General features: G+C 44.3%; 3 protein-coding genes across 4 annotated transcripts in view; all 3 read right to left on the bottom strand.

Moving 5' to 3' along the window:
* fam20cl (family with sequence similarity 20 member C, like) overlaps positions 1-2,058 on the bottom strand; it is a 7,906-nt gene extending 5,848 nt beyond the window's left edge. Inside the window, exons 1-3 of one of the 2 annotated variants that reach the window (XM_036552800.1) lie at positions 1,987-2,058; positions 782-1,337; positions 1-79 (exon numbers count right to left, since the gene is read on the bottom strand). The exon at positions 1-79 is cut by the window's left edge and continues 97 nt beyond it. In XM_036552800.1, coding sequence (XP_036408693.1) covers positions 1-79; positions 782-1,287 — 585 coding nt within the window. In that variant the 5' untranslated portion in view covers positions 1,288-1,337; positions 1,987-2,058. The remainder of the gene's footprint in view (positions 80-781; positions 1,338-1,986) is intronic. The other variant, XM_036552801.1, reaches the window with a different exon arrangement.
* Positions 2,059-8,561: 6,503 nt separating this feature from the next.
* Positions 8,562-10,904, bottom strand: LOC118795117 (dynein light chain 4, axonemal-like). Its single transcript, XM_036553484.1, has 4 exons — positions 10,803-10,904; positions 9,815-9,898; positions 9,581-9,664; positions 8,562-9,231 (listed from the first exon to the last, which is right to left on the bottom strand). Exons 2-4 carry the CDS (start codon positions 9,884-9,886, stop codon positions 9,067-9,069), a joined length of 321 nt encoding a protein of 106 aa, XP_036409377.1. The 5' UTR covers positions 9,887-9,898; positions 10,803-10,904; the 3' UTR covers positions 8,562-9,066.
* A 4,707-nt stretch (positions 10,905-15,611) lies between these two features.
* Positions 15,612-21,655, bottom strand: LOC118794202 (neuronal pentraxin-2-like). Its single transcript, XM_036552405.1, has 5 exons — positions 20,934-21,655; positions 19,631-19,874; positions 18,900-19,141; positions 18,113-18,292; positions 15,612-17,426 (listed from the first exon to the last, which is right to left on the bottom strand). The coding sequence occupies exons 1-5, from the start codon at positions 21,591-21,593 to the stop codon at positions 17,196-17,198; spliced, it is 1,557 nt and encodes a 518-aa protein (XP_036408298.1). The 5' UTR covers positions 21,594-21,655; the 3' UTR covers positions 15,612-17,195.
* Positions 21,656-27,005: the final 5,350 nt, after the last annotated feature.

The following is a 27,005-nucleotide window of genomic DNA, read 5'->3' as shown; positions in this document are numbered from 1 at the left end:
GAAGCGCAGCCAGGGAGGGTGGGAATCAGTGGTGCTGTCCCACCGCACCGCGTCATAGCCCTCCTCACTGTCACTCAGCCTGGGGGAGAGGGGGAGAGAGGGGAAGAGAGGGGAGAGAGTACAGGGAGAGAGGGGGAGAGGGGGAGAAAGGGGAAGAGAGGGGAGAGAGTACGGGGGGAGAGGGGTAGAGAGGAGGAGAAGGGAGAGAGGTGGAGAGGAGGAGAGGGGGTTACAGAGGAGAGAGGTGGAGAGAGTACAGGGAGAGAGGGGGAGAGGGGGAGAAAGGGGAAGAGAGGGGAGAGAGTACAGGGGGAGAGGGGGAGAGGGGGAGAAAGGGGAACAGAAGGGAGAGAGTACAGGGGGAGAGGGGTAGAGAGGAGAAGGGAGAGAGGTGGAGAGGAGGAGAAGGGAGAGAGGTGGAGAGGAGGAGAGGGGGTTACAGGGGAGAGAGGTGGAGAGGAGGAGAGAGGGAGATAGAGCGGATAAAGAAAGAGAGAGGGGGAAAGGTCAAGAGTAAGAAACCCATAAGAATCAGCTGAGTACCTTGGTTTCCGTATTTATTGCTGTTCAGCCAGACACATCCTTCCTCTGTTCGATTAAGGTTTGTAGGTGAGCTGTGAAACGGTGGGAATGCATGCTGTTGGTCTGAGGCGGTGCTGTGTACAGCCGTCTCCCGCCTTGCTATGCCGTACTGGAGCTGCACTGAACGCTGCTGGAGAAGCACCATGTGGTTTTTAAGTAGGATGGGGTGGTCAGAACTCACCAGCATCCACACACTTACCACTCCTGTGTGCTATCCCTGTCATTGTCCTTTACCTTCGGCTTCACCCTCAGCAGCCAATCATCATCCTGGATTTCTGGGCGCGGCAGGTTGTACAGAGGGTGGTTGAAGAGGGCCTGCAGCTTTGAGGGGCCGGAGCCCAAAGCCCCGTGCAGTGGGGTGATGTGCGCCATTTTGGCTGCCATGTTGAGCGACGCAATTGGCCCTTCTGTCAGGAGAGGGTCCACGTCGCCCCCCTTTCCCGGCACTCTGACCACGGTGGACGGTTTTGACAGGCCTGCCCTTTGGGAACTGGAGCTCAGCTTTGGCGAGCTGACCTCCTGCGAGGTTAAGTTGGGCTCAGACAGACGATGGAGGGTCTGGGTCCTGGAAGGGGGGGGCACATCGCAGGACCTCTGGAGGATGGCGAGGCAAAGGAGGGCGAGGAGCAGGTGGAGGGCCAGGGAGAGGGACGCAAGCAGAGCACAGACAGACCGAGAACAGCGACAAACACTTCGCCTCATCATGCTTAGAGACGGAGAGAGGGAACAGAAAGAGAGAAAAAAAGAGGGAGGGTCTAAAACAGAGAAAAATGAACACAGTAATGTAAACACAGTGTCACCGATGGCAAGTGGCAAAAATTATGACATACAGTACCGGTCAAAAGTTTAGACACACCTGATTAAGATACTAGCAAACATGCAGTTCAGAAACATTCAAAGACAGTTTGATCTAAAGACTTGTGCTTTGATGCTTGAAATTTGTTTCACAAATATAAATAGTGAAGTTGATGTCTATGTATGAATTTCTTTACAAAACATTTGAATCTTAAAATTTTTTTTGGCTATTTTGAAGAATCTACAATATAAGATAGTTTTGATTTGTTTAAAACCCTTTTTTGGTCACTGAATAATTCCATTTGTGTTATTTCACAGTTTTGATATCTTTACTACTATTCTAAAATGCGAAAATTAGTAAATATAAAAAAAAAAAAAGTGTGTCTAAACTTTTGACTGGTACTGAATGCTCAGTCTTGTTCCATACGCACACATTTAGCCCTGAACTGACTTCCTCAGCCGGAACACTAAGGAGTGGAGAACCACATATGTGGCACAGAGGAAATCACTAGACACCCTGAGAATCAAAGCTTTTCATTATCCGATACTGAAGCTGCACAGCTTTCAGTCACAGAATCCTGAATTAATCATGACAAAGGGATCACTTACAGTTCACACCGTACTGCCTGACAGAAGTTGTTCAAAACACCTTCTCTATCCAATCCGTTCCTCCCAAACAGGACAGAGCTCCTATGTCCTCTTTCCTTTATTTGTCACTTTTTGCCCTTGTCCTCCCCCCTACACCACCACCCCACCCCTCCAACCCGATAGCACACACACATTTTCATAAAAGCCATTCGTTATTGGGCTGTCGTTGAAGTGCAAACAGAAAAGTAAGACCTGCCAGGTTAGAGTGACCCGCGTGTGGAGATACACAGAGATACACCTGTTTACACATATGTCTCCTATCTCTCTGTCTATCTTCTTGCAATGAGCAGGGACAGTTCACACAGCCACTGATGTTACATTACAGGAAGACAGATTTGCATTGAAAGTTAACAGTGACAGAGAAAAAATGGTATTCAGATAAACATATGTATCTACACAAACCTACATCTAAAAAATATGTTCATGCTCCCAAAGACAAGCAAAGAAACCAACACACAGTGATAAAATTATAGACAGCTAAAATTTATGCAGATACATCTGAAAAGACAATACATGTGTTGTTGATAGTAGATATGGCTGACTGTAAGATACATGGACTATTGGATTGGAGGACAGCTATTCCATCTATTGAGTAAGGTCCAAAATGGGCTCTGATCTGAATCTAAGATTTAAAAAGACCTCCACATTCCACATTATGTCACACACAGACACACACACACACTCAGGAATAACCCTAGGCATAAGGCACTCCCATCACTCCCCAAATCTCTCCGGGTGTGCTTTTAATGCCACGCACAGTAATTCTCTTATGCAATGCACAATAAAACAGACACGAGGAGAAAAGACACAAGAGAAATCATCTGGGCACGGCTCACTTCAGTGTCGTAACACATTACAAGATTTGCCAAACGGTTGCTGCAAAACCTTTGATTACACTATGCAAATTCTTATTCAGTCTGCATGAAAAAACATCATTAATTTGTCTGTCGCCATCAAAGTAAGAATATATTACCACTAGAAGTAATCACTGTTACTATTAATCACTGTTACACTCAGTCATCATGATTTAAACATAGACCTCTCTGTGATCTCATCCCTGCAACCACCAAAACCCTACATGCACTTGGGGGGAGCGGTCTCTGACTTTAAGATACCTTTCTCTGTCCTTATTTAACCCTACTGTCCTGTACAATTCCTGCCTGTTCACCACAGCAACTGTATTGAATTACCCTAGCCTGACTCTCTTTCTGCACAGTAGCATGACTCGGGACTCACAGATCTGTCTTTCATACAAACACAGACGCACACATGCAACACGCGAACACACACGCGTGTACACACACACACACATCATGAAAGCGTGCAATCTCAAATTAATATTACATGTCTCATCGTCTCCCAATGAGCCAGTGATTGCCCGTGGGCACAGACTGGATCAAAAATTAATCTCTCCCCTCTTCTCCTCGGCATCTCTGGCTCTTGCTTTTGCGTCACTCTCTCATCTTTTTCCCGCTCTCTTCCTCCTTCCTGCCCTGTTCCCCCCCACCCCCCAATGCCTCCAAACCTTTCTCTCATGTACCATCTACATTCCCAGCATCCCCTCAGCGCCCGGATTCTCACTCCGTGTCTGAGCTTCTGCTTTGACTTCAATGCCTTTTATTTGCACAAAATACACATAAATATTATGTGCATTAAATATTTACAGTAAATATCCAGCTGCATAAGTGGATAAAACTGTAACCTATGTAAGTCGCTCTTGATAAGAGTGTCTGTTAAATGACAATAATGTAACGTAATTTAAATGAAACGTTTAATTCTTTTCTTGGAAAATCTCCTGCTTCACAGTGCTAGTATTCGTTTTAATAGCAGGAAGAGAAGGGAGAAGAAAGATGATTATACCACCAGCCCCCTCCCACACACATGTACACAGATCAAGGCCAGCCTGTCTTTCAGCCATTATAATGCGTGAAGACCTCTAACAGCCTTGAATGAACAGGGAATATGAATACATTGAGTGTCTGCTTCTTCAGATACTTACTGGATAAGTTACCACAGTCTAAAACCTGTCGGTAGAACATGGAGGTTACGCCATAAATGTGTTTTTAAAGTGTGTTTGATAGTCAGATCCCTCATCTGCTTGTGCTTGTGTGTGTGTGTGTGTGTGTGTGTGTGTGTCTAAGGGTGTGCACACATGAGCAGAAGTGTGTACGCTGAACCAGAGCTCGCGCGCAGTGAGTGTTGAGCCTTTGAAGGCTGAGGCACACTCTGTGCTGATATACTTACTCACTGGCTACCTATGAATATTTTATAGCCCAGCGAGAGAAGGGGGGGGTGGGGGGGGGGGGGGGGGGGGGGGTTTAAAGACATTATGGAGAAGTAACGAGGAGAAAAGAACAAACAGAAGAGAGCAGAGGGGATACTGACAGATGAGAAGAAAAAAAAAAAACAGTCAAATATAGGACACGCTAAACACAAAATGGGCTAAATCAAACCAACAGTACATTTCAGCTGCCAGTCTGCCAGATAACATCATGTAATGCTGTCTCACAGAATCACAGACTGCATGCAGGTATGACATAGATTCAGCAAAGGGCAGAGATTAGGGAGTAAGCCAGCAGAGCATGTTTACATGTCTGTCCAGTTCCCTGCCAACAGTCTGTTGTTCTGTTTTTGACCTTTTGCTACGTTAAGCCCACCCCCTCTGTCTCTCCGTGACCTATAAACCCCTGCCTCTCCCTCTGTCTACCTGCACTCATCTTCAACCATCCCGCCGTTGGAAAATACACACACGGACAGCCCAAACATCAGCAGACACACACCGCTTTTTTATAGCATAATCCCTTTGTAATCCCAACTTTCAACGAACATAGCATTCCCAACAGAATAGATCATCCTCATCCTCCCTCTCTCTCTCTCTCTCTCTCTCTCTCTCTTTTCCACTGTCTCTCCTTCCCAGCAGCTTGCAAGGGAAGTTGAAGTTAATCCTCCTCTCTCCCCGAGTGCCAATCTGTCACCAGCTGGCATGATAGAGAGAGTGGAGGGCTGGAGAGAGGGAGAGCGAGGGACAGAGCGAGAGGGAATAGTCACGACAGATCCGGGTTCCTGCTGAGCTCTGGATGCGTTGTGTAAGACCACCACAGACGCATGCAGAGACAGGGGCAGAGAGTGAAGGACAGAGGCGAGAGTGGGAGGGTGCGCGACAGACAGACAGACACACAGACAGACAGACAGACAGACAGGCAGAGAGATGACTAAGTAGATAGAGCCTCAGCAGAGAGGCTTCCAGTGTGTCTGGCACCACCAGAGAGGCTGGGAATAGGAGCCCTGATCCAAAGTACAGGGCCGTACATAGAACTGTGTTGCCCTAGGCTTTGGCATCCACACAAACCGTTTCTTTAACGCACTAATCGTTGCTACGGGCTGTGAATATTCGTCCTCTTTAGATGAAATTTAGGATGCTATTCAGTGTGTGGTCAGTGAGGTCCTATATCAAAGGATGCATAACCAAAGGATGGGTCTACACCTACCAATCAGTTTGAATGAAAAAAAAAGTTTTTAATGTGGAAATTGATAGCATTTGATACGATGATAGTGAAGGCTGGATGAAGTTCGACATAGACTATGATTATACACAAGAAAAAAACACACAGCAGTACACAGTAGGCTTATCCGCATAAGGGTACTGCTGAAGTTTTAAGCTCTCTCTCTCTCTCAGGAACAGCGTGTCCCATACAACCACATTCATCACCTGAAAGTCTACGCAGGCCTCATTCCGCACCAAGAAAACTGCAGATCAGTCGATGCGGTGAATCACGGCGTCGGAATAAGAGACAGGGCCGTGCCGGGACTGAAAGGATCGATAAGCGAAGAGGCAGGGGTGTAATATGTATGACTGGAGCGAGACAGGCCATCAGCCCTGTGAGCCCCAGGGCCTGGGATTACAGCCATCAATCACACGGACAGCATGTCTTCATGGTGATTTGCAAAACAGATGGGAGTTTCTCCATCTACATTTCCATCCCTCCTACCCCTTGACAGCAATTAAAATTGCATCAGCTCCAGACAGTGACAGTGAGAAAGAGAGAGAGAGAGAGAGAGAGCGGTATTAACCATCTTCCAACTTCACAAAAATAGCGATGACATCGCACGTCCTCATGGCCAAGTCAGGCAAAATTCCCTTGTGGCAGGTGATTCGACACTATGATGCAAGAGAGGGCTGTAACAACACGTGGATCATTCTTTGTGAAATTAGACTCATTGCTGCATGACCTGCTTAGGTTTTCTTGAAAGCCGGCATGTGTACGTCTACTCCTGAAGCCACTATAGGATCAATATTTCACACTTAAACAATTGCTGAGATGTGATTACATGACGCGGCCTACTGTATATGTAAACGAAGTATAAAAATAAAAATATAAACATATTATAAAATACACGTGGGTTTTCTTTTTGTTTGGTATGGTATTCTGCAGAGATAAAGAAATTAAATAAGTGCCGTTGTTGCTTGTGGAATGTCAGTGACAGCTATGACTGGGTTAATAGTAGTTGTAAACTACTAGTGCAGTTTTGCCAAAATCCTGGTATACACTATTAGCCCATATATAAGGCAGTCCTGATAATTAGGTGATCTGTCTTTTTAAGGAGTTATAAAACAATACAAAAATGAACTTTATTAGGCCAAAAACGCAATGCTACCTCCGGAAATTAAAATGGTATGTAGCATTTTCTTACTCCCCAAAGAAGGTGCACTCTGATCTGTTACCTGATAACAAGGTTTGAACATTGTTGTCCAAGTAATTAGGATCCCCGTGTTCCTTTTCCCTTGTTCCAAATTTCACAGTCCTTTTGTCTCATGTCTTGAAACTGAGAATTATTATTAAATTATTTTCCTGAGAATTAGCATTGAAACGGGGCTCTTTTTGTGTCTCGCTGTCTCACATTACTTCTGGTGACAGTTTTTTTTTTTTATCAGCATGACAGTTGTTTTATGTTTCTGTTTCATTAACTACCGTGACATTAAAACTGGCCTTGTTACTCCCTTTCAGTGCCTTGGATACTTGCCCAGCTTTTGATCCACTTTGGAGCATATCCACTTTCTTGTGCTATGAGAACACACTACAGCTGCAGAATGCAACATAGTCACTGGCATCCTTTTCACACAGCATTGACAATTTTGCAAAACTTTTCTGCAAATACCACTTGAGATGGATTTTTCAAACATACATGTAGGGAATGCCCCCAGCTACCATATAGCACAGAATGTGACACATAAAAAAACTGGCAACTGGCATATCACAATATGTAGTCTCAAGTGTGTAAAGTACCAAGCCTGTACTTGGTCAGTCACAAGGAATAAACTAGTAATAGCTCCTACAAATTATTTGAGATTGACATTTCAATTGAATTTTGATTTTATTATACAATGATTAGATTTACACATACTGCATTACACAGATCATTAACGGCTACTAAAAGGTAAAACGACAGACAATAATAATAATAATAATAATAATAATAATAATGTCTACCCTCATTTCAACACCTGAAAGGAACCATGGCCAAAGTTGACAAATGGTACAGTCAAAATGATATTGTAACACCAATACAACTGTTTTACTAACAGACATGTGTTCACAGCCTCACAGGGTATAACTTGCAGCAAGGACAGGTTTATAAATGGAGGTAATATGGTGATAAAAGATTGTATTATTAACAATTTTACTGAGCAATAGAAAAATCCATAGTTAACGTAGGACCAGGCTTTCTAGCCCGAGTATGATTATGACTGGCTATCCGCTGTACTTTTTTTATGCGGTATGGCCAAATGAGAAACCGATTGTGAAACTCAACTGCAATTATCTCACAATCAATCTAACACTGGCAGGGTGACATGCAGTCCTGAGCAGGGTTTAGTGAATTGTGTTCTGACGTTGTGTCCTACAACGTTGCAATAAAAAAGGAAATGTTACAGGTCGATATACTGCAAAGTATAGCTAGAAATGTGGCTTTTTGAAACATCCAACGAGACCCACAATATCCATTTGTTCTTATGAAATGTTCATTCTTGTCCTCTGGAGTTACATAGCTCTGAGCTGTATATTAGTAACAAGACTAAATTTACATTTATCAAAAAAAAAAATGTAGATAGCTGTACAGCTACAGGCAGAATTCTTTTTCAGGACCAAAATGTCTAAGAGCACATGTATTTATATATATTTTTCAAATTTGTAAGATATTTTATAGGCTAAATTTACATGGGTCCTGCAATGGGAAGCCAAGCAGGCCTTATCAGCCAGGCTGGGTGATGTCCCTACATGACTCAGCTCGGCACAGTTCCAGCAGCGGAAAAGGGACATTGAGGTAAAGGGTTAAACGTGGTCAACACTGCAAAAATTAAATTTCCTTTAAAGTGATTAATGATTGAGCCCTTTGGTATGACATATAGTAATAGTAACAACAATACTTTCCAACACACTTGATTTTTAAAAAGTCAGTTTAAGTCTTTAAAATTGCACTGAAGTATTTACAACAGTAGTAAGTAAAATTACAAAACGCTAGTGCTGTTTTTCACCAGCGTGATATGCAAGACTAAAAAGTAAAGCACCAGATAGGACAGATTGGGAGGAGGACAGGATGTGTCTCTTGAAGATGAAAAGAGCAGATGAAGACGCAGGCAATTTAGAGGAAAAAAAAACTGAGGGAGGGAAAGAAAAGGAGATGGGAACATTTTCTAACAGATGGCTCGGCAGCCCATAGAGACATACAGGGTTTGCCAAATAGAAAGGGAGAGAAAGGAAGAGAGGAAGACAGTACAAGACGCATTTCTTAAAAAAAGGTTATGAGACCATTTATGAGGACACATATATGCACGCATGCCCACATATACCCACATGCATGTGTGCTTACAAAGAAACACACATACACACAGACAGACAAACACACACACACGCACACACATTCTGCGCATACAAGAAAGTGCGAACCTATATGGCTGGGAGAGTGAGAGCTGGATCCAGCCCACAGCAGAGTGACAGAGGAAGTGATCAGTGGATGAATGTAACGGAGGTGCAAAGCTGTGTGTTAGGAGCACTTCCACACACAGACTGCCAGGCTGCCCCCGAAGAACATGTACAGCAGGTTCTTGACCTCATGCGTGATCTCAAAGCCGAACCCCTCGCCGATCACCACGTGCCACGAGCTCCCGAACTTCTTATCCATAGACTCTTTTATCATTTTTGCCGCACTCTGACAGGGAGAGGAGAAGTGATTAAGCGCCGGCAGGGTGTCTGACGAACAGACAGAGCAGCTGATGCAATGGACTCAATGCGTCACTAAGAGTGCATACAGAGACAGTGACAGCTCACAGAACCTCACACAGACAAACCAAAAGGCAGAGTGAAGAAATCAGCATAGTTAACATGGAGTTAAACTGTAGGATAACATACCACCCAAGCAATCCACCCACTGCCTGGCCTCTTTCCATTTAAACAGATTCTCTCCACGCTATCTCCCCCTGTCTCTCTCTCTCTCTCTCACACACACACACACACACACACACACACACACACACACACACACACACACACATTCTGACCTCGTTGTTGGTGGCAAACTTCTCACAGGCAGTGACGCACAGTTCCATAGCTTCCACCCTCATCTCCTCCGGCATGTCTGTGTGCTGCACAGAAAGTAAAAAAAAAAAAACACTTAATGATTATTCAATCAAATATTTTTTTGAAAAATGTTTTTTACTTCACACTTGAGTACGGGTCTACAATCCCTCCCCCCCCCCACCCCTCCTTATTCTGTGATTCTTATGATGTCTCACCCGGATCAAGGGGAAACTGTGAAGCCTCTTATAGTCCGGTTCCTCTTTCTTGCTCTCTGTGGTCTCAGCCATCGCCTTTCCCTTCTGTGCAGGAGAGAGGCAGTTTGTATGAGGTCTCAAACAACCCAAAATGTAGCCTGTATGGCCAGCTGCACTGTACAGATAGCAAGGCACTGACATTTTATCCAAGCTTGTGGTAGATGCTGTAGGTGGAAACAGTGGCTACATCAGGGGCAAGGAGTGAGAACACATCCTGGTGTACAAGCGTGTGTAGGGACTAATGCATGGCACCCTGTCTATGAAAAGAAGAACTGCAGAAACGTCAAGGATTCTGAACTGTAACAGTTAGTCAATTCATTGGAAAGGCAGCTGGGAAAGGGAGGCGGCCTCGAAGTCACATTTTTTTCATGCCAGGAATTTCTTGTCACTTAAGTTAATGGCTTAAGTTAATTTCTGAAGTTCTACGATAATGCTAACCCGTTGATAGAAGACAGCGTTAGCCAATTTAACCACAGCATACACTACGGTGTATTTTAGTATTTGCACTGCTCCACAGAATAAAGACTAACTTAACTGCCTACCTAGGTAGACACATAGCCAGCTAATTAGTTAGCTAATAAACCAGCTAAAGATAGGATGCTGATAACTCAGCTACTGAGCTACCTCTTTCCAATCCAGTTAGCCAGCTAAATAGCTAACTAACCAGCAGCAAGCAAGTAATGGCTAGCTGGCTAGCAATGACTAATTGCCTGTTGGTATGCCAACAGTAAGTTAACCAATGCTAGCTAACGCTAGCTACCTAACTAACACATTGAAAATCCAGGGTAATAGCTAGCGGCTAGCTAATGGCGATTCCTCTTTTTCCCATGCACGAAGTTCTTCGAAATTGTGTTGCTATTGATATTTTGTTGGCTATTTCATCAAACACCAAGAACGATCTGGTGTGTGTTTAGGTATCCTGCAGCATCCGTTTAAATCTGATACATACCCCTTTACAGCGCGGCAGAAGTTTGTCCCCTCTATTGTTGACATGGAGATGTGTCGGCCATAGCAACCACCGACTGGACAGTGCGATCCGGGGCACTTAATGCCCTTGGTAGCTGATCTCAGATCGGCTTTCCAACCCTTATTCCTATCCACAACCGTTTAAAGTAAACATTGCCGCTGATCCAGGATCAGAAGCTAAAGGGTGACGGTATGCATAGTAGAAAACTACACCAAGGATTGTCTTCCGGTAATGCCTACCACTGCCACACGACCATTTCTATTGGAAAACATTTCTGTCAATCTGAGCTTTTGTAGTACGTTACAATTAACACTTGCCGTTACAAGCAACAGAATTAAAAGATTAAGGTTGAAGATCTAAGGTTGTTTAAGGGGAATAAATCAGACATTGATATGAACAGGTCAGATTTTCCAGTTCATTATCAGTTAAATGTTAGAGTTTTAGTGTTACCATATTTGTCACGGACTTCTGACTCAAGTAACTGGCAAGTTAGCAGATGTGATATGTTATTTTAAGATAACCTGTTACCTCGTTTCTTGATTTCTTGTGTTCCTCAGCCTACTCAATGCTTCCTTTGATAGCAATCCACTGCCCTCCCCTCCACTAGTTCTCTTGTAACACCATCTCCAGTTCTTAGTCTCCTCTCTCCTGACCTAAATACTGTATATTAGGCCACTGCCTGACACATCTGTTTGAATTAAATACTCATGTTTTTATTAAATGCCCATGTGTGGCAGTGTTAATCCACAAATAATCTGCACAGCTGCATTAAAATAATATATACACTTCTTGCATTTAAGATGGAAAAGCATGTTTTTCTGATGGCTGCATTTATGTTCTGACATTGGTGTTAAGGAAAATGGGGAAATATGAAATTTGAATGTATTTATTCAGAAAATTATAATACATCTACTGTATTTGTCAGGGTATAAATCACAGAAATCCAAAAAAAAAAGACAGATAATATCACATTTAATAGTCCTAAGTACTTGCTGTTCTGTTTCAGTTACCAGGAATGTTTGATTCTTGGGCAAAGGAATTTAACATTCTTTGATATTTTTTAATAATGGTTTGAATGTTTGAAGGAAAATTAAAGCACAAATTAGCAGAATGGCAGCATGTACTGCTGCTGCGTAGGCTAGTTATGGTAATGGCAAAATGCGATTCTGTTTGAATAACAAACATTCATTGAACACAGTCACTGTTTCTGAATGCAGGATCAGGGGATTATGTCAGCCCTCTCTCTCTTTTCCAAATATTAAGGCTGTCTGTTTAATCCAAGACATAATGAGTGATATTTTTCCCCTATTTTTTTTTTTTTCCAGATACATGTAAACAAGACTGACAAACACACTCTGCTGTCTGATTAAGACTCTGGCCCTAGTCCTTGTCCCTCCTCCTTCTGCTAATTTGCACTTGACCCTTGCTTTTGGAACTGTTGTCTCAATGTGCTCGGCCGTGGGAGTGGAGGCCCAGGTGGGTGCGTGACCTGGGTCAAAGTGCCGGTGTCACAGGGATTAATGAGCATGGATGGGAGCCGTGCCCCTGTCCCACGGTTTTAGGCAGCCATGGTCTCATTATGAAAAGGTGATCTTGTTTTTATCTCCTTACACGTAAGCCAATTACCGAGAGAGGATTGTGTGGACAAGCGGTGCTGAGTTGGTGCTCATCCACAGAGACAGCCTGCGGGACATGGATCAGGGAGGAGAGGTATTTCAACAGATGGACAAAGACAATCAAGAGGCAGGTGTAGGCTTATGGAAGGGGTGAGAGGCTGGTAAATGCGTGTATATACATTGATATTACAAAGGAGGATAACAGGGAGAGAGAAAGAGAGTATACATGTGATGGGAGAAATACAAAATCCACACATCAACTGACTGCACAGTTCACTACCCAAACATTGCAGAGAGGGAGGTAAAAAGTACAGTGCTTTCACTGATGGGACCGGTCTGTCCTACTCCACTGAAAGGGAGACTTTTTTTTGAAGGGGTGGGGGGGGGGGGGACGCTGTGGGCAAAACAGGGAGACTGGGGAAAGTGTGTGGAGAGAGGAGGGAGGGACATATGAGATGGAGCAAGAAAACACGTTCAGCCACAGGTCAGCACGTTGCAGAAAGGATGGAGGGATAGTCATTATAGCGAATGGATTGGAGGCCCTAATCCATGCTCATCTGATGGAGACATAGAGCAGACATGATAGAGAGGAGGGACAGGAGAGACAAAGAGAGAGGGCAGGGTATTGCAGGGAACTATGGGGGATGAAAAGAGGAGGGTGAGATAACAAAAAAAAAAGGAGGAGAGCTGGGCAGAGAGTCATTATTGTTATTGGATTCTGTCGACGAGCTTAGGGTTAATCCTTGTTTATCTCCTCGGAGGGAAAGAGAGAGAAAAGGGTGTGTTCATTTCATTTTATTACGCTGAGGGTATTGTTATTGCTATGTTTTATGCGTGGTTATCGTGGAGATCATGATGCTAAAATAAAGTGTGTGAGGATCAGTGAATTCACGCTGAAATTCAGGATTCATCACTAGTACCCTCTCTACTCACTTGATATCACAAAATCTAAAATGAGACATGATATTGTATTGGCCTCCCGGAAACAATTACACCAATGAGATGTTTGATTACACAGAGTCAATAAGGATCTGATCAATAGAAAATATTAATTGATCTATATGTTTTTATATTTATTGGGAAGATGCCTTTATCCAGGGTGACTTACAGAGCTTTAGAAGATACAACTTTAAGATTAAGATTAAAGATTAAGCACTTTAAGATTAAGCTTTAAGATCAACTTATCCTTTCTATTCCTTCTGAACATCCTGTCCAGGAGTAATTCATTATATATTGTATGTGTCACTGCTTTGGCAGAGCTTGATCAATAGCTTGGTGTTTGTGGGAGAGGGAGAGAGAGAGATGGTGGGAGAGAGAGAAGGAGGAGGTGATGGTGGAGAGGAGGTGTGACAGAGGGAGGGAGGGAGGTGAGAATCACATGCAGTGAGGGGAGGAAGATGACTCAGATAACCCTTACATGAAAGTAAATGTATACTGTAATATAAATGCATATGCATTAAATGGTAATAAATTGTATGTTATTAAGTATAGCTACACTGCACACACCAGCATGGATTTGAACATGCATTCTTAGCATTTCCGATGTCTGACTTAGACATACATTGACATGTATTGGAGTATATAGGAAGGGGGATGAAACATGTTGTGGCTGTATGGAGGGAGGAAATCAGGCAGAAGGCAAAAGAAAGCCAGGCAATGCATAGAGGAGACCGAATGAACAGACAGCAGAATAAAAAGATGGAGATAGAGGTGAGGGGAGAGAGATAGAGAGCTATGAAAGAGGCAGACTGAGCAGCAGAAGAAAGAGAGTCTGTGGAATGGAGCAGAAGATCTGTTGTCAGGGGAAGTTCAGAACAGTCCTTGTGTGGGAAGAGAGACAGAGAGAGAGAGAGAGAGAGAGAGAGAGAGAAGGTCGTTCATGTTCTGTTATCACACTTCACAAATGTAAGAGTTGAAGCACACAAGAGAGTGTTACAGAGGTGGACAGACACAGCTGTTGACTTCAGTTTCAAGGTTTCTCTGAAAATCCTGTGTGCGGACGTTCAAGAAAGTACACGCTGGCAATGACAGCAATATTTTTTGCCATTGTCTTAATGGATGTACGGTCTACGACTACATGTCACTTAATTGCATACTTTGTCTTATCGCATAGTATGGAGCTTGTCCAACTGACTTTACTTGCTCACGTTATGTGCATACTTTGATTAAGTGCATAATGTCAGATCAGAGCATATGTAACTATCAGGAATCAGATGTATACTGCACACACTGCATGATCAGTTAATGAAAATATGCAACAAGGCAAGATGTCCAGTTATTCAATGTGAAATTAGACGTTGACTACATTAATGTGTGATTATGTTTCTATGAGGAGAACACATTTGCACTTTTTCCGAAGGTAAAGACATTTGAGTTAAACTGACAATTTTCTGTTTGTGGGTCACCCTCAGTTTTGTGTGGGGATAACGTTCTCCACATACGTGTGTGAAGCATGTGTGTGCATGTGCATGTCAGCATGCGTATGTGACAAGACAATCTGGCGCGTGTGTCAGTATGTGACAGGACGGTCACTAAGTAAACATGGCAGTCAGTACCCCATGGCTCCTGCTAATCTGTATAATCCACCCATTTGTTGAAAGATTTGTCCCTTATCCCCTCCGCGCCCCTGCCCTTATTCTTCTTATCCCATCTCTCTTTATTCTCAACATCTTGTCAGTCGGGAGGTAAGACAGCTTTTGTAAGATATAAAGCACAAGTGCCTGGAACTGCATAGGGTGTCATGGCAGGTCCCGATTCAGCATGCCACCCTCGTCACCTGTCTGCTATTTTTATGCTGCCCTTTCCACACAACTAGGATCTACAACCCTCAATGGCAAACTCGTGAGACCTGACCCCGAGGCAACGCTGTTTTTAATATTCGTTTTCTCAAAGTGTCGAACATCGGAAACAAAAGACACCCCAGAGCCGCTTCTTTTTTGGGCGGTAAAGCCGATAGCATTTGCTAATTCATTTGTTTCCTGTTGCGATGTCACTCCTCACTGGGGCGTGGGGCTTACCATTTACCCTGTGACGGCAACCGGCAATACAGCATCACCTCTCGAAGCAAGCAAAATGTCCATCACAGGACAGCAATGCTGAATGCGGAGACAGATTCAGAGTTTTAAATGTGAAACATATTTTATTCATAGTCATCTCAATTCTGTACAAGACACATTTTCATACCGCTAGAGAAATACTCAGAAAGATAAACACAAAAGGTACAGAAATAGATAAGGAAGAAGAATAAAAAGACTGTAGGGTTATAAAAGATAGATTAGCATCTCTGAAGACAGAGGGGGTGGAGAGGCAGAGAGATGAAGAAAGGTAGATGGAAAGATACATTGTTTTATGGTTTTCAAACAAATCAAGTCCTGTTTTCAGATAACACATTTGTCAGCCACTTATTTTGTTTTGAGTTATTTTTCATAGAAGTATCTCACAATATCACAGAAGGACCACAGAAGTGCAAACATAACCAAACCAACACCAGGCACAACACTGACATCACAACTAATAGGTATTTGTATCAATACCAATAGAAAAAGAGACATTTTCACTTATTGGGTACATCTACCCAAACAGGCACTTACCACAGTAAATTGATTATCAGGTAGGGGCTGGGGAGAGGGTTGTATACTAAGAAGGAAATTAACTGAATATGTGCAGATTTTTGCTGATTGCTGAGGCGGGTATGAATGTTTTAGGGTTGTGTATTTTTAATCATGGCTATTCTTTTTTGGTTTAAGTAGAACCTTTGTCCTCACCTCTGACTGTGATGTAATAATCAAATGATGGAGTCCTATGTGTCTTATCATGAGTGCTGGGAGACAGACCAGAAGCTAGCTCAAAGTCAAGCACCAAAGGCAGTGCTGTTTTTATACTGGCGTTTGTATGAGGTTCCAAAGTTTCCAATAAAACTGAAAGTATTGCCCTGTTTTTTTAATACTCTCTTGTCATCTGTTTTTGTGTTTGTGTAAATAGGTAATCTCCCAATAATGTAATTTATTGCTTGGGTTATCTCCAATCCTTTAACTAAGTAAAAGAAAAGGCTTAATTTGTTCAATCACTGTGATATTGAATATCCTGTTGTGAACTTTGTACAGAATCTGAACAAAAGGCTGGCCCTGTTTGTCTATTCACTGGTAAAATATCAAACGTCCTCTTTAAGCACATGGCCAGGTAACTTCTGTTATAATGTACGGAATGTGATTTAAGGTAAAATGTGTGATATATGGCATTTATAACGAACAGCACAGAATGCAGCTTAAAAATGTACGAGGGACTGTAACAGACCACTACTGTATCAGAACAATATAAGCAATAAAAAAATACACCACACAGAATCGTGTTCCCCATGTCTGTGTATGGAAATATTACTCCACATTCTGAACTTCCACTAGAAATCACCTCTTGAAGAAGGGAACAAGCCGTAGGACAGACAACATCAAGCTCTTTAGCACTTTACTGACAGACAAAGAACCCAAGCTCCATGTGTCTGCACGCATCAAGAATACGAAGCTGATCCAGACTCATTCCTTCAGAGCAGAGCCCGGTCCATCTCACTCTGTGACAGAGGAGGGCCGAGCCTGCTGTCCTGTCACACTGTCTAAAGACACTCTCGGACAAAAAGTCTCGTTTTTCTAACACAACACCCTTGCTGAGAACAGGCAGCTTCCCTCCCACCTCCACACCCTTTCTCCCCTCATTCTTACAAAGTGCCTCCTGGCATCCTCCTCCTCACCCTCCCCGCCCCGTCAGCTCACTGCTGGGTGGCGACGCGCTGGGCGCAGGGTTCCAGCGGCTCTTTGGTGGCCCCCCCGAACACGTCGATGTCCCTGTCCGTCCAGGGGGCCACGTTGCCCAGCGTGACCTCGCTGCAGTCGGCCAGGCTGGAGATCTCCGTGGGCGTCAGCACCCGGTCCCAGAGGTTGAACTGGGACAGCTCCCCCACCAAGGCCTGGGAGGCGTCGAAGCGCCCGCCCAGAGTGTCCTTTGGGGGGGGGGGGGGGGGGGGGGGGGGCAGAAGGAGGGAGAATGACAAAAACAAAATGGGAGGGGCACAGGGTGGTAAGAGCAGGAGGTGGGCAGAAGAAGGTGAGCATTAATAAGAAAGTAGAGAAGATGGGAAAACAGATGCACATGGAGGTTGAAGAGGAAGAAGGAAAGACGGAGAGAGTGTCAGGGGGATGGAGAGGATGGACGGGGGAAAGATGCAGTGAGAGAGACAGGTGTTAGACAGGAACAAACTGTCAGCCAGTTCATAATTTATGAAGCTCTGAGGTATGGTATAGCCCTAATGTAGCTCTCCTCAATTTCTGTTTCTGTGTTGGTACCCATCTCCCTTCCTAAATCCAAACAGCCTTAGTTTCCCAATTATAGTTCATGGCATCTCATTAAGAGAGCAATATTACCCTCTCCTTTTATTAAACTGTTCCCTCGTATCTATATCCTAAACAGTACTGCAAAATACTCCTTAACTCCCAAACTTGCCCCACCCCCACCTTACCTCTCCTATTATCAAAATGTTTCCTCTCACCTACATCCAAACCAGTACTATTAACCCCCCCCCCCATAACTCCCAAACATGCGTTCCCCCCCCCCCCCCCCATAACTCCCACACATGTGCCACCCCCCCCCCCCATTACTTCCAAACATGTGCCCCCCACACCACCTTACCTGCTCCTGTCCCAATATGAGCACACCCCCTGCCCGAATGGGGTGCCAGGCAGCCAGGCCCTCTCCCTCTCCCTTCAGCTTTCCCCCCTGGTAGGCCTGCCACACCCCGTCCCGCAGGGCCCAGGTCACGCACACGTGCTGCCAGCTGCCCGGCGGAAGGGTCAGGGGAAGCTGCACCACCTGCAGGTAGAGGGCGGAAGAGGCACGCTACATCAACACAGCGCCGAGAACGCCACGCCATGACCTAACAACACTGTCAGTGAGCCACAGCAGCGGGACGCTAAACCAATTTTATACTGACCATAACCATTATCAATCAAATCATGTGCATAAACTGAGAAAAAAAATGCACAACGTTACCATTTCCGCCTCAAATCATATGCAGAAAATTTGCAACTTTGCGACTTAATTGCTCATTCATACGTTACATTTTACATTTATTCATTTAGCAGATACTTTTCAAAGGCAATTATAGCCAGCAACACAGCGGATAACCTACTTGTTATCTATTAGGAGCAGCACGACCACCTGTGACACAAACAAGTGAACCTCATGTGTGACTCATACAAGAAAACAGGCGCTCGCATGCTAATACAATTAGACACACAATAACCACATCCCACGGACACAGGATTACAGCAAAAGTCCTTCACAAATCCATTTCAGCACACAAAGCTACTTTTACTAGGGACCAAAAAGCATGCCAAACTTCTACAACTACTCCTATTACAGAAGAAATGCATGATGGTTAAAGTGATTAAGTCAACGTCTGCCCAAGAAGCTTTACCTTGTCATTAATAAGCAGCTCCACGGGGTTGTGCACGCCCTGCAGAAGGACCAGCTCGTTTGGCTGTCCCGGGACAGAGTAGGAGAATGGCGTTCCGATGCCTCCTTCCTTGGCCCGCAGCCACAAGCAGGCTGTCAGGGCGTACATTTCAGGGATAGGGTGCTTCACCACCCCGTACATGTAGTTGGTCCGAACAGGGAAGGACAGCTTGTATCCCTCGGGGTAGTTATACTGTGAAAGACCTGAGAGAAGAGAGAGAATGAAGGAGGGATCAGGTTAATAAACAACAGGTATGTTGAAATGGGTGGGTAGTTCTGCAAGAGCATGAAATCCAAAGTGTTTGGTTGGTATTTGTTTGGATGAGCCCCACATTTCTAAACCAGCCTTTTAAGGGCCACACTTGCAGTACACATCCAAATGAACACTTTCCCTTTGGTCCTTTTCAAACATGTAGGGATCTGTTGCACCACAAATCTAAAAGACGCAGTTTTTAACTACTGTTTCTTTGTTTGGTGACATTTAAGTAAAAGCCCAAATAGTGAATTGGGTCTTTTTGTAGTTGTTTTGTTTGAACAATGACAGTACTATTTTCCTGATGACTATTTGTAGTCATCTCCTTGTTAAATTTCACCTCTGCCTTTTACGTCTTCCCCTTTCTTTGCTACCTATCCACCCTCCGTATCTGTCACACTCTCTTTCCCTCTCTGCTTGCGCCCCGGTGCTGTCCTCACCCTGCTCCAGCTCCACGATGCGGTGGTGCAGAGAGTTGATCCCCTGGTCAATCTCCTTGCGGTGGTTCTGGGTCTCTTTGCGGAGTGCCGCCCTCTCCTTCTCCAGTATCTTCATCTTCCTCTCCAGCTCGCTCTCCAGGTCCTCCACCCGCCACCGCACCGCCTCACCCCAACCACCGGGGGCGCCAGAGAGCCCCCCGGGGCCCTTCTGAGTGTGGTTAAGGATGGAAGGGCCTATTTCTGTCTGCCAGGAGAGAGAACATGAAAAAGGATTCAGTTCGCTGTTACCTGAGTGTGCAAGAGAGAGGAAGAGGGAGAGAGCAAGGAAGAGAGAGGGAGAGATGGAGAGAGAGAAAGAGAGAGAACAATATGTCTACACTATCCACAACAGGTAAAGGCTTCTTGCTTGTGTTGTACTCTGCCTCATTTGTAAGTCACTTTGGATAAAAGTGTCTGCCAAATCAATAAATGTAAATGTGACTGTAGGTAAATAAATGTTGTCAGGCGAGATACAACTATAATAATGTGGCACAGATACACTACACATATACACTGGAACCCCCCCCCCCCCCCCCAAAAAAAAAAGAAAAAAAAGAAAAACACGCTCTGTAATGATGAAATTAAATGGCAAATCAAGCTTTACTCATTCACATAATAGATCTCTTTAGATCGGTATCAAGTGAGGGATTTTTCAGTCCTTTCCCGCAAGCCTCTCATCATTTATTCATACCGTTCCCCGAGCATAAACGGTCATGTGCGCCGAGCGGCAGCTTTGAAGCTGGGTCATATTTTCCCCTGGTGCGACAGCGCGCGAGGCTGCCAGAGGGTCCTGGAGGGGAGGCGAGGTGACGAAGGGAGGGAAATGGTGCAGGACCGAAGGCTAATCGATCATACAGTGCTGTTGTTCATTTAGCCGTACTCAACTACTTATGTAATGATTTTTTTTATTTAGACGGTTATAATGATGCAATTTTTCCAAGATGTGTAAACAATATGTATAACAGGTGGACTGATTGTTCCATCCACAAATCGATTTTCATAGAATGGAAACTAAATACAAAGTTTTAGAAATGTGTGTATTTGTCTTGACATTTAGGTGCCTGAAATAAAAGCTAATCCACTTTAATATCAAGGGTTCAACAGGTAGCCTACAGGTTTATTTCCCACTCTCTCCAATACATATAAATCACTTTGCTTTGTTTACTATGACAAATGTGAAATAATAATAAAAAAGTCAAATACCTACATGCATTACCCGAAACCCTTGCCCATAAATACATTTTTCCTGCCCTGTCTCTCTTACCTCCAGTTTCTCGATGCGGTCCTTCAGCTGAATGATGGCGTTCTCCAGCTCCTCCAAGGCGCGCGCTGCGTGCAGCTGCGCGGCGGCAGAAGACGGGGTGTCGTCCCTAACCATGAGGCGCCCTTTATCCCTGGGACCGTCTCCCCCAAAGCCTGCGCTCCTCTCCGATATACTTCGATCCTCCAGCCCGCTCTCGCACTCTGACAGCTTGCCTGTAAGTTCCTGGATGGTTCGCTGATCGGTGAGTATCTGGTCCTTCTGCTGTAGAATGGTCTGGCGGAGCTCTTCGGCCATGGTGCGGAGGTACCCCCAGTCCTCGCCGGCGAACGCTGACGGATCGTCGGCCTGTTGCTCAATGTTGTTCGGCTTGCACTCCCCGGCAGGGATAGGGGTACAGATGAGTCGGCTAAAACTAAACTGTTGCCTACCTCCCGAGCTGCTCAATCCGTTGAATGCGGGTGAATCCAGACCTCCAGTCGATTCAGCACCGTGGAGAGCGCTCAGAGAGCCAGCTTGGGCCATGGACCCCGGAGAGAGAGGCGGCAGAACTGAATCCGCAGAGAGCGAGTGGTTGCCAGTGAGCGGTTGGGGTGCAGCGGCGGTGGAGCCGGGATGGACCGTGGCGATAATGCAGATGACCGCACCGAGAAAGGCCAGCATCCCGGCGGCCAAGACAACAGCGAGGAACTTCAGGGTGGCGGTGTGGTGGATCAACAACAAATAAAATAAAGAATCTAAGAATCTAAGTAACCTAACGCTCAATCTCGCTGCACATATCGTAAATCTGATCCGTTTCCAATATTCAAACTAGAAGGCGAATGTTGAACGTTTCTTATTGACCCAAAAAATAAGACAAAGGCAACCGAATCTGTGGTGAAAAGAGAGATATGTTTCTCCACATATATTATTTTCTCCTAGTTGTAAAATTCTGACACATGCCAGGTCTCGGTGTCCCGTCTATACCGTTTCCTGCCGAGCACCTTCTCTCTGCGTTGCTAAGCCTCTCTGTATCCCTGGTAGTAACGGTGGGGACAACGGGAGGGGAGGGACGGAGTGGGAGTGGGAGAATTTAACGCACAGACCAATACCGAGAGGCAGACACGAGGCAGACGCAAACGCCATCAGTAAATAAGGGAGGGAGAGAGAGGGAGAGACACCAGACAACACCCTTATAGGAAAATCATGTCTGTTCAACCCGTCTACATTCCCTTCCCCAAGCTACACGTCAACCCGACGATATGTTGAAGCACTACCATTGCGGTTACAGTCTCTGGTGGCGCTGTCATTTAGACTGATTTTTGACCCGTTTAAAAAGCATCGATGCTTGCAAAGAGCTTGCAAAGGCGCTGACAAAGCTGCAACAAGATTACGGTAGTGACGCTGCAGCCGTATTTGAGCATACGCATTTGGAAGGATCCTGTGCGCACTTCAATCAGTGCAACCGATGAGGGCGACTGAGGGCGACTTCCTCGAGCTCACGGGTTCCTGAGCAGAGGGAGAAAGTGGCCAGGAGCAGTTCTTACGGGCAGTAGCACGAGCAGCGTGATAAATCTGCCTAGAGGCGATTAGAGGCTAGGATAACAGTCAGATCAGGTGCTACCCGGTCAGGTCATGGTGTTGAGCGCTGATCTCAGGCCAAATATCCTCACACCCGCCAAGCTGGGAGACAGCAGAGTGAGCAGAATCGTATGTGTGTGTGTCTATAAGGTGTGCATGCGTGACTATGAAATATCCTCCCGGAAGGAATTATGTTTAATGTTTCAGACATAAAGGCAAGTGGCCCAGAAGGCTTCAAAAGATATATTCAAAAGATGAATACACAATGCAACCGTTTTAAAGGCAAAACAGCAGACCACGAAGGGTAAAATGCAGTCGATCCTGCACAAGACATTCTGTACGATCACTGCAATAGAAAATAAAGCCAGAAAACATGGACAACAAGGACAGGAAACGAAATGGGCACAATAATAAGTTATTGAATTAAATGCCCCAGCCTCCTGGGCTCTTTTCATGTGCCTTGGCACAATGTTCTGCGGACAGAAAACAGCAGTGATAAAACCTCTGTCACCATGGTAGCCAGGTCTCTTTCACTCGGTTGAAGGGTACCTGAGTCAGCAGATCTAAAGCTGCTGGCAGGAGCATACCTTAGGTGCGTGGCAGCTGGCAGAGGGCCAGAGGGGCCGTGCTGTGAAGTGCGTTTGAACTATGGAGGTTGGATTTTATAATCCAGTCCTGTAGTCCTTACAGCGAGAGAGAGAGAGAGAGAGAGAGAGAGAGAGAGAGAGAGAGAGAGAGAGAGAGAGAGAGAGAGAGACAGTGTGTGTGAGACAGTCTTTGAAAATACAAGCTCTCTCCTCATTCTCAGCGTTCAGACTGTGAGCTTATGGGCAGGACAGCGCTGGAATGCAGGAGGGAAAAAAAAAAAAAATCAGAAGGGGGAAGGTTCAAAAATGAAAAGATCAAATAACAGCCCTATTCAAAGTCCAGTACCACTGGGAACAGGTCCAGCTACAGAGTGCTGTACTGAGGCGGTGCTGGGTTAGAGAACACACACATATTTAGTAAGATTCTAACAGACCCCCAGATTTGAATAAACACCAATTCCACTACATACAACGAGGGCACACTCAATGGCATCTGAGACAGCTTAACTCAGTCCAGCATTTGTGTGTCAGCAAATAGAAAACATGAAAAAGCAAGTGATTCCAAAACAAATTTTGGACTATGTTCCATTACATTACATTACGTGGTTCTATGTAAAACGCGAGATGATAAAAGTCAAGACTTTCATGAATACTTTCCCTCTCACCTTTTCTGCCTGCGCGGTCCCACCCCCATTCTTTGTTATTTTGGTGCTGGATATATGCACTAGCTGCAGGCGATTTACAATGTAGGATACTCTTGAAAGTGGGAAGGATTCAGGGGTATGTTTGTAGACCAAAACGAGCAAGAAGGGAGAACATTTGGAACAGAAACCAGCCTCAGAGCTTTAATATTGTCAGTCAGAACTATAACTTTTTTTAGGTAAAAAGCCAGCAATTTCTATCTTGAAAATATCTTATTAAATATGTATTCTGCACACAGCCAGCATTAACCAGCACTAAAGGTCCTTTGGTTGTATAATGCTCTGACTTGCTGTTATGAGAAATAATGCAGGATAGACTGTCTTGGACCATGTGAATGTCATTTAACAGTGCTGCTGCAATGATCTGCATCTGGGAGTTGCCCGCTGGGCTTTAGAATGCAGTTACTACTTCTCAGTCATCTTACCTATAGTGTCTAGTGTTAGCATTGTCAGTACTAGCTAACAATAAACAGATCTATATGTATGCAGAGTTCTGAAGCATGTAACAAAATGAAAATGTTACAACCTATCTTGTCTTCAAGCAGACACATCCTGAAACAGCCTTTGTATGCAAAGACAGACATAGTCTCTTCTGTCTGGGGCACAGGATAAAACGTCATTTTTATTTTAAGGAATTGAGATGTGCTTGTGGTTGGTGATGATGCACATGGGGGGGGGGGAGGGGGGAGGGGGCAGGGCTGCCTGTGATACCAGACTATATTAATAATGGTGGTGGTTGAAGAAGGAAATAATGAAAATGAAAGAAAGAAAGAAAGAAAAAAACAAAACCTGTCCATGCCAATTTATAACATATCAAAGTTGAAATTTGTCTCAGTGGGAACCAATTAGACCTTACCGGCAGCAGCACAAAAGCATTTTCACATTAAGTAGTTTGATGCCACCTGGTGTTCAAACAAAAAAACTACAACCCCAGTAGTTACCCATCCTATAAGTGTCCCTTCAAGTCTACCCTAGATAATGTGACAGATTAAGGATTTACTACCCTGCCAGGAAAATCACATCAGTAATAATCAATACAAAGAGAAAACTACCATAGCCTCAAATCAACAGTATCCACTAGAGTTCAATACCAGAGTACGACACTAAACCACAAAAATATTTAAGAGATGGATCGAATAGTCTTTGAAATTCATTTTTATTAAAAACATAATACAGGAAACACAAACAAAAACAAGACACTTACATGACCTGTACAATAAGGGCTTGACAATAAAAACATGCTCCTAAAACAATTATATCATTAACATCAGGGTCATCAATAGCATTTTACATTACACATTTCACCTTACAGAGACCAACTGGAGTCTTAACAACAGACAGAGCACGCGACCTGGGTTCCCATTCACTCAACCCCATGGTATCATATCAAGACCAGTAAGAGGAGGAGGGGGGGGGGGGGGTAAAACTTTGGCACTTACTGTTCAATTCACCTGCAGGACAACAATCATAATCATACATACTGAGCTAAGTTAGAGAAAGGAAAAAAAATATGCAAATTTCAGACTTTGTTAGAAGTAGAAAAGAAAAAGAGAAAGACCCAAACTGCATTTGTTTCTCTGTGAAAAATAACGTAAATAATAGAAATATTCTTCATTGCAGGGCATCCTACAGGATCCCTGTGCTTCACAATGGACAGCCCATTCTGATTTTCTACAATGGAACATAGCACCCCTCCAAGTCACAAGGGGCTCAAATACAGTCAAACTGTGCGAAATGACAGCCGTTTATTAAAAATGACAGCAAATAGTTCAGGTGTTTATTATTATTGTTATTATTATTATTTTTGTTACCTAGGCACATTGAACGTTATAATCATGCATGCAATATTACGGTGATGTAAACGAGGCTTGCAGCCATCTCTAGTGTGCAGCAGCAGAATTGAACAGAGCTGCCGAGGCGAAACAGTCGTCTTACACTCAGGTGAGCAGAGGTGAGCCCTAGTTCAAGGTTAGCACCAAAATATGTCCCCAGTTCGTAAAACAACATCCCCACGGGCGTCCAAAACGGGACCAGGAAAGACACAAACGTGAAACTCCTGCAGGCTTCTGTGTGGACAATCAGAGCCCGTCACCGGGGGCACAAGCGACCGGGCTGGAGTGATTGATGGTGATCAAAGGTCCTTTAGCAATGGGACAGTCAAGGCAAGATACAACCAATGGGGTAGGCGGCACATTGATCGCTACAGGGTAACAGTAAACCAAGCCCAGTTTTGAGAGCAGTCAATACACTATAACATCAGTACGCTTTTTCACCTGTAATATGCAGCATGGAAGTCTCAAGAAATAAGCTTCAAAGTGTTCAGCTAGGACTCATTTTTTGGTTGCGAAGTTTGTTGGGTGCAGCTAAGCACCAGAGAAAGCCAGCATGTGTAGCGTTCATCTGAACGTCAAGCACCATTTTGAATTTGTATGTGGCCAGGAAGATGTTACAGTTGTAATTAAAAACAGGAGCGTGTACCAGTGCAACCAGGAGGAGTGCCCATGCGGACCAAACTTCAGAGAGAAATTTGGGTATGGGCTGAGATCAGACCCAAGGTACTCAAAGACTCATCAAGGTACTCCAAGCTACTGTGCATCAAATGTGACCACCTGCCATTCGCCTATAGAACAGGCCTATAGAACAGACACCAACGGCCAATCAGACAGTGACATTCAGAAATGGCTCTCAATACTGAGGAGCATTTTGGATTGCACTGCATGCTGTATGCTATTCATGAACTGTTAAAAGGTCAGCACAATGAGACCCTGGATCACATCACTGAACCACTGTGATCCAAAGGAGCACCCGGCACAAGATTTTATTCCTTTTTAAGAGTCCTGTGCTGTTAAGAGCTGGGGTATGTCTGAAGGTTTCTGAATTTGTGACAGCATTAACTAGAAAATATAAGGCATCCATTACAAAACACATTAATTATTGCCAATGTCATATGTGTTGTGTAGGTACTGTGTGTGTTCTAAAATAAACATTTTACAAATTATGATAGTATGTATCAAATTTCATGTGGAAGAGGCAATTATTTATATATTTTATAATAAATGCACAAGTACATTCTGACTTACACTAGAAACATACTCCCATTTTGGGTATCATATTTTTGGGCTTTCAAGTAATTCATACCATGGTCATTGGTGACATAGTTTAAAGACAACAAAGACAATAAAACCGCTTGGTCTCTTCAGGTATAAAACTGGCCATTCATAATCGAA

The sequence above is a fragment of the Megalops cyprinoides genome, chromosome 19 (genome assembly GCF_013368585.1).
Source record: "Megalops cyprinoides isolate fMegCyp1 chromosome 19, fMegCyp1.pri, whole genome shotgun sequence".
NCBI lineage: Eukaryota > Metazoa > Chordata > Actinopteri > Elopiformes > Megalopidae > Megalops > Megalops cyprinoides.
Note: the sequence above shows the minus strand (reverse complement) of the source record. Positions and strands in the feature narration are given on the sequence as shown.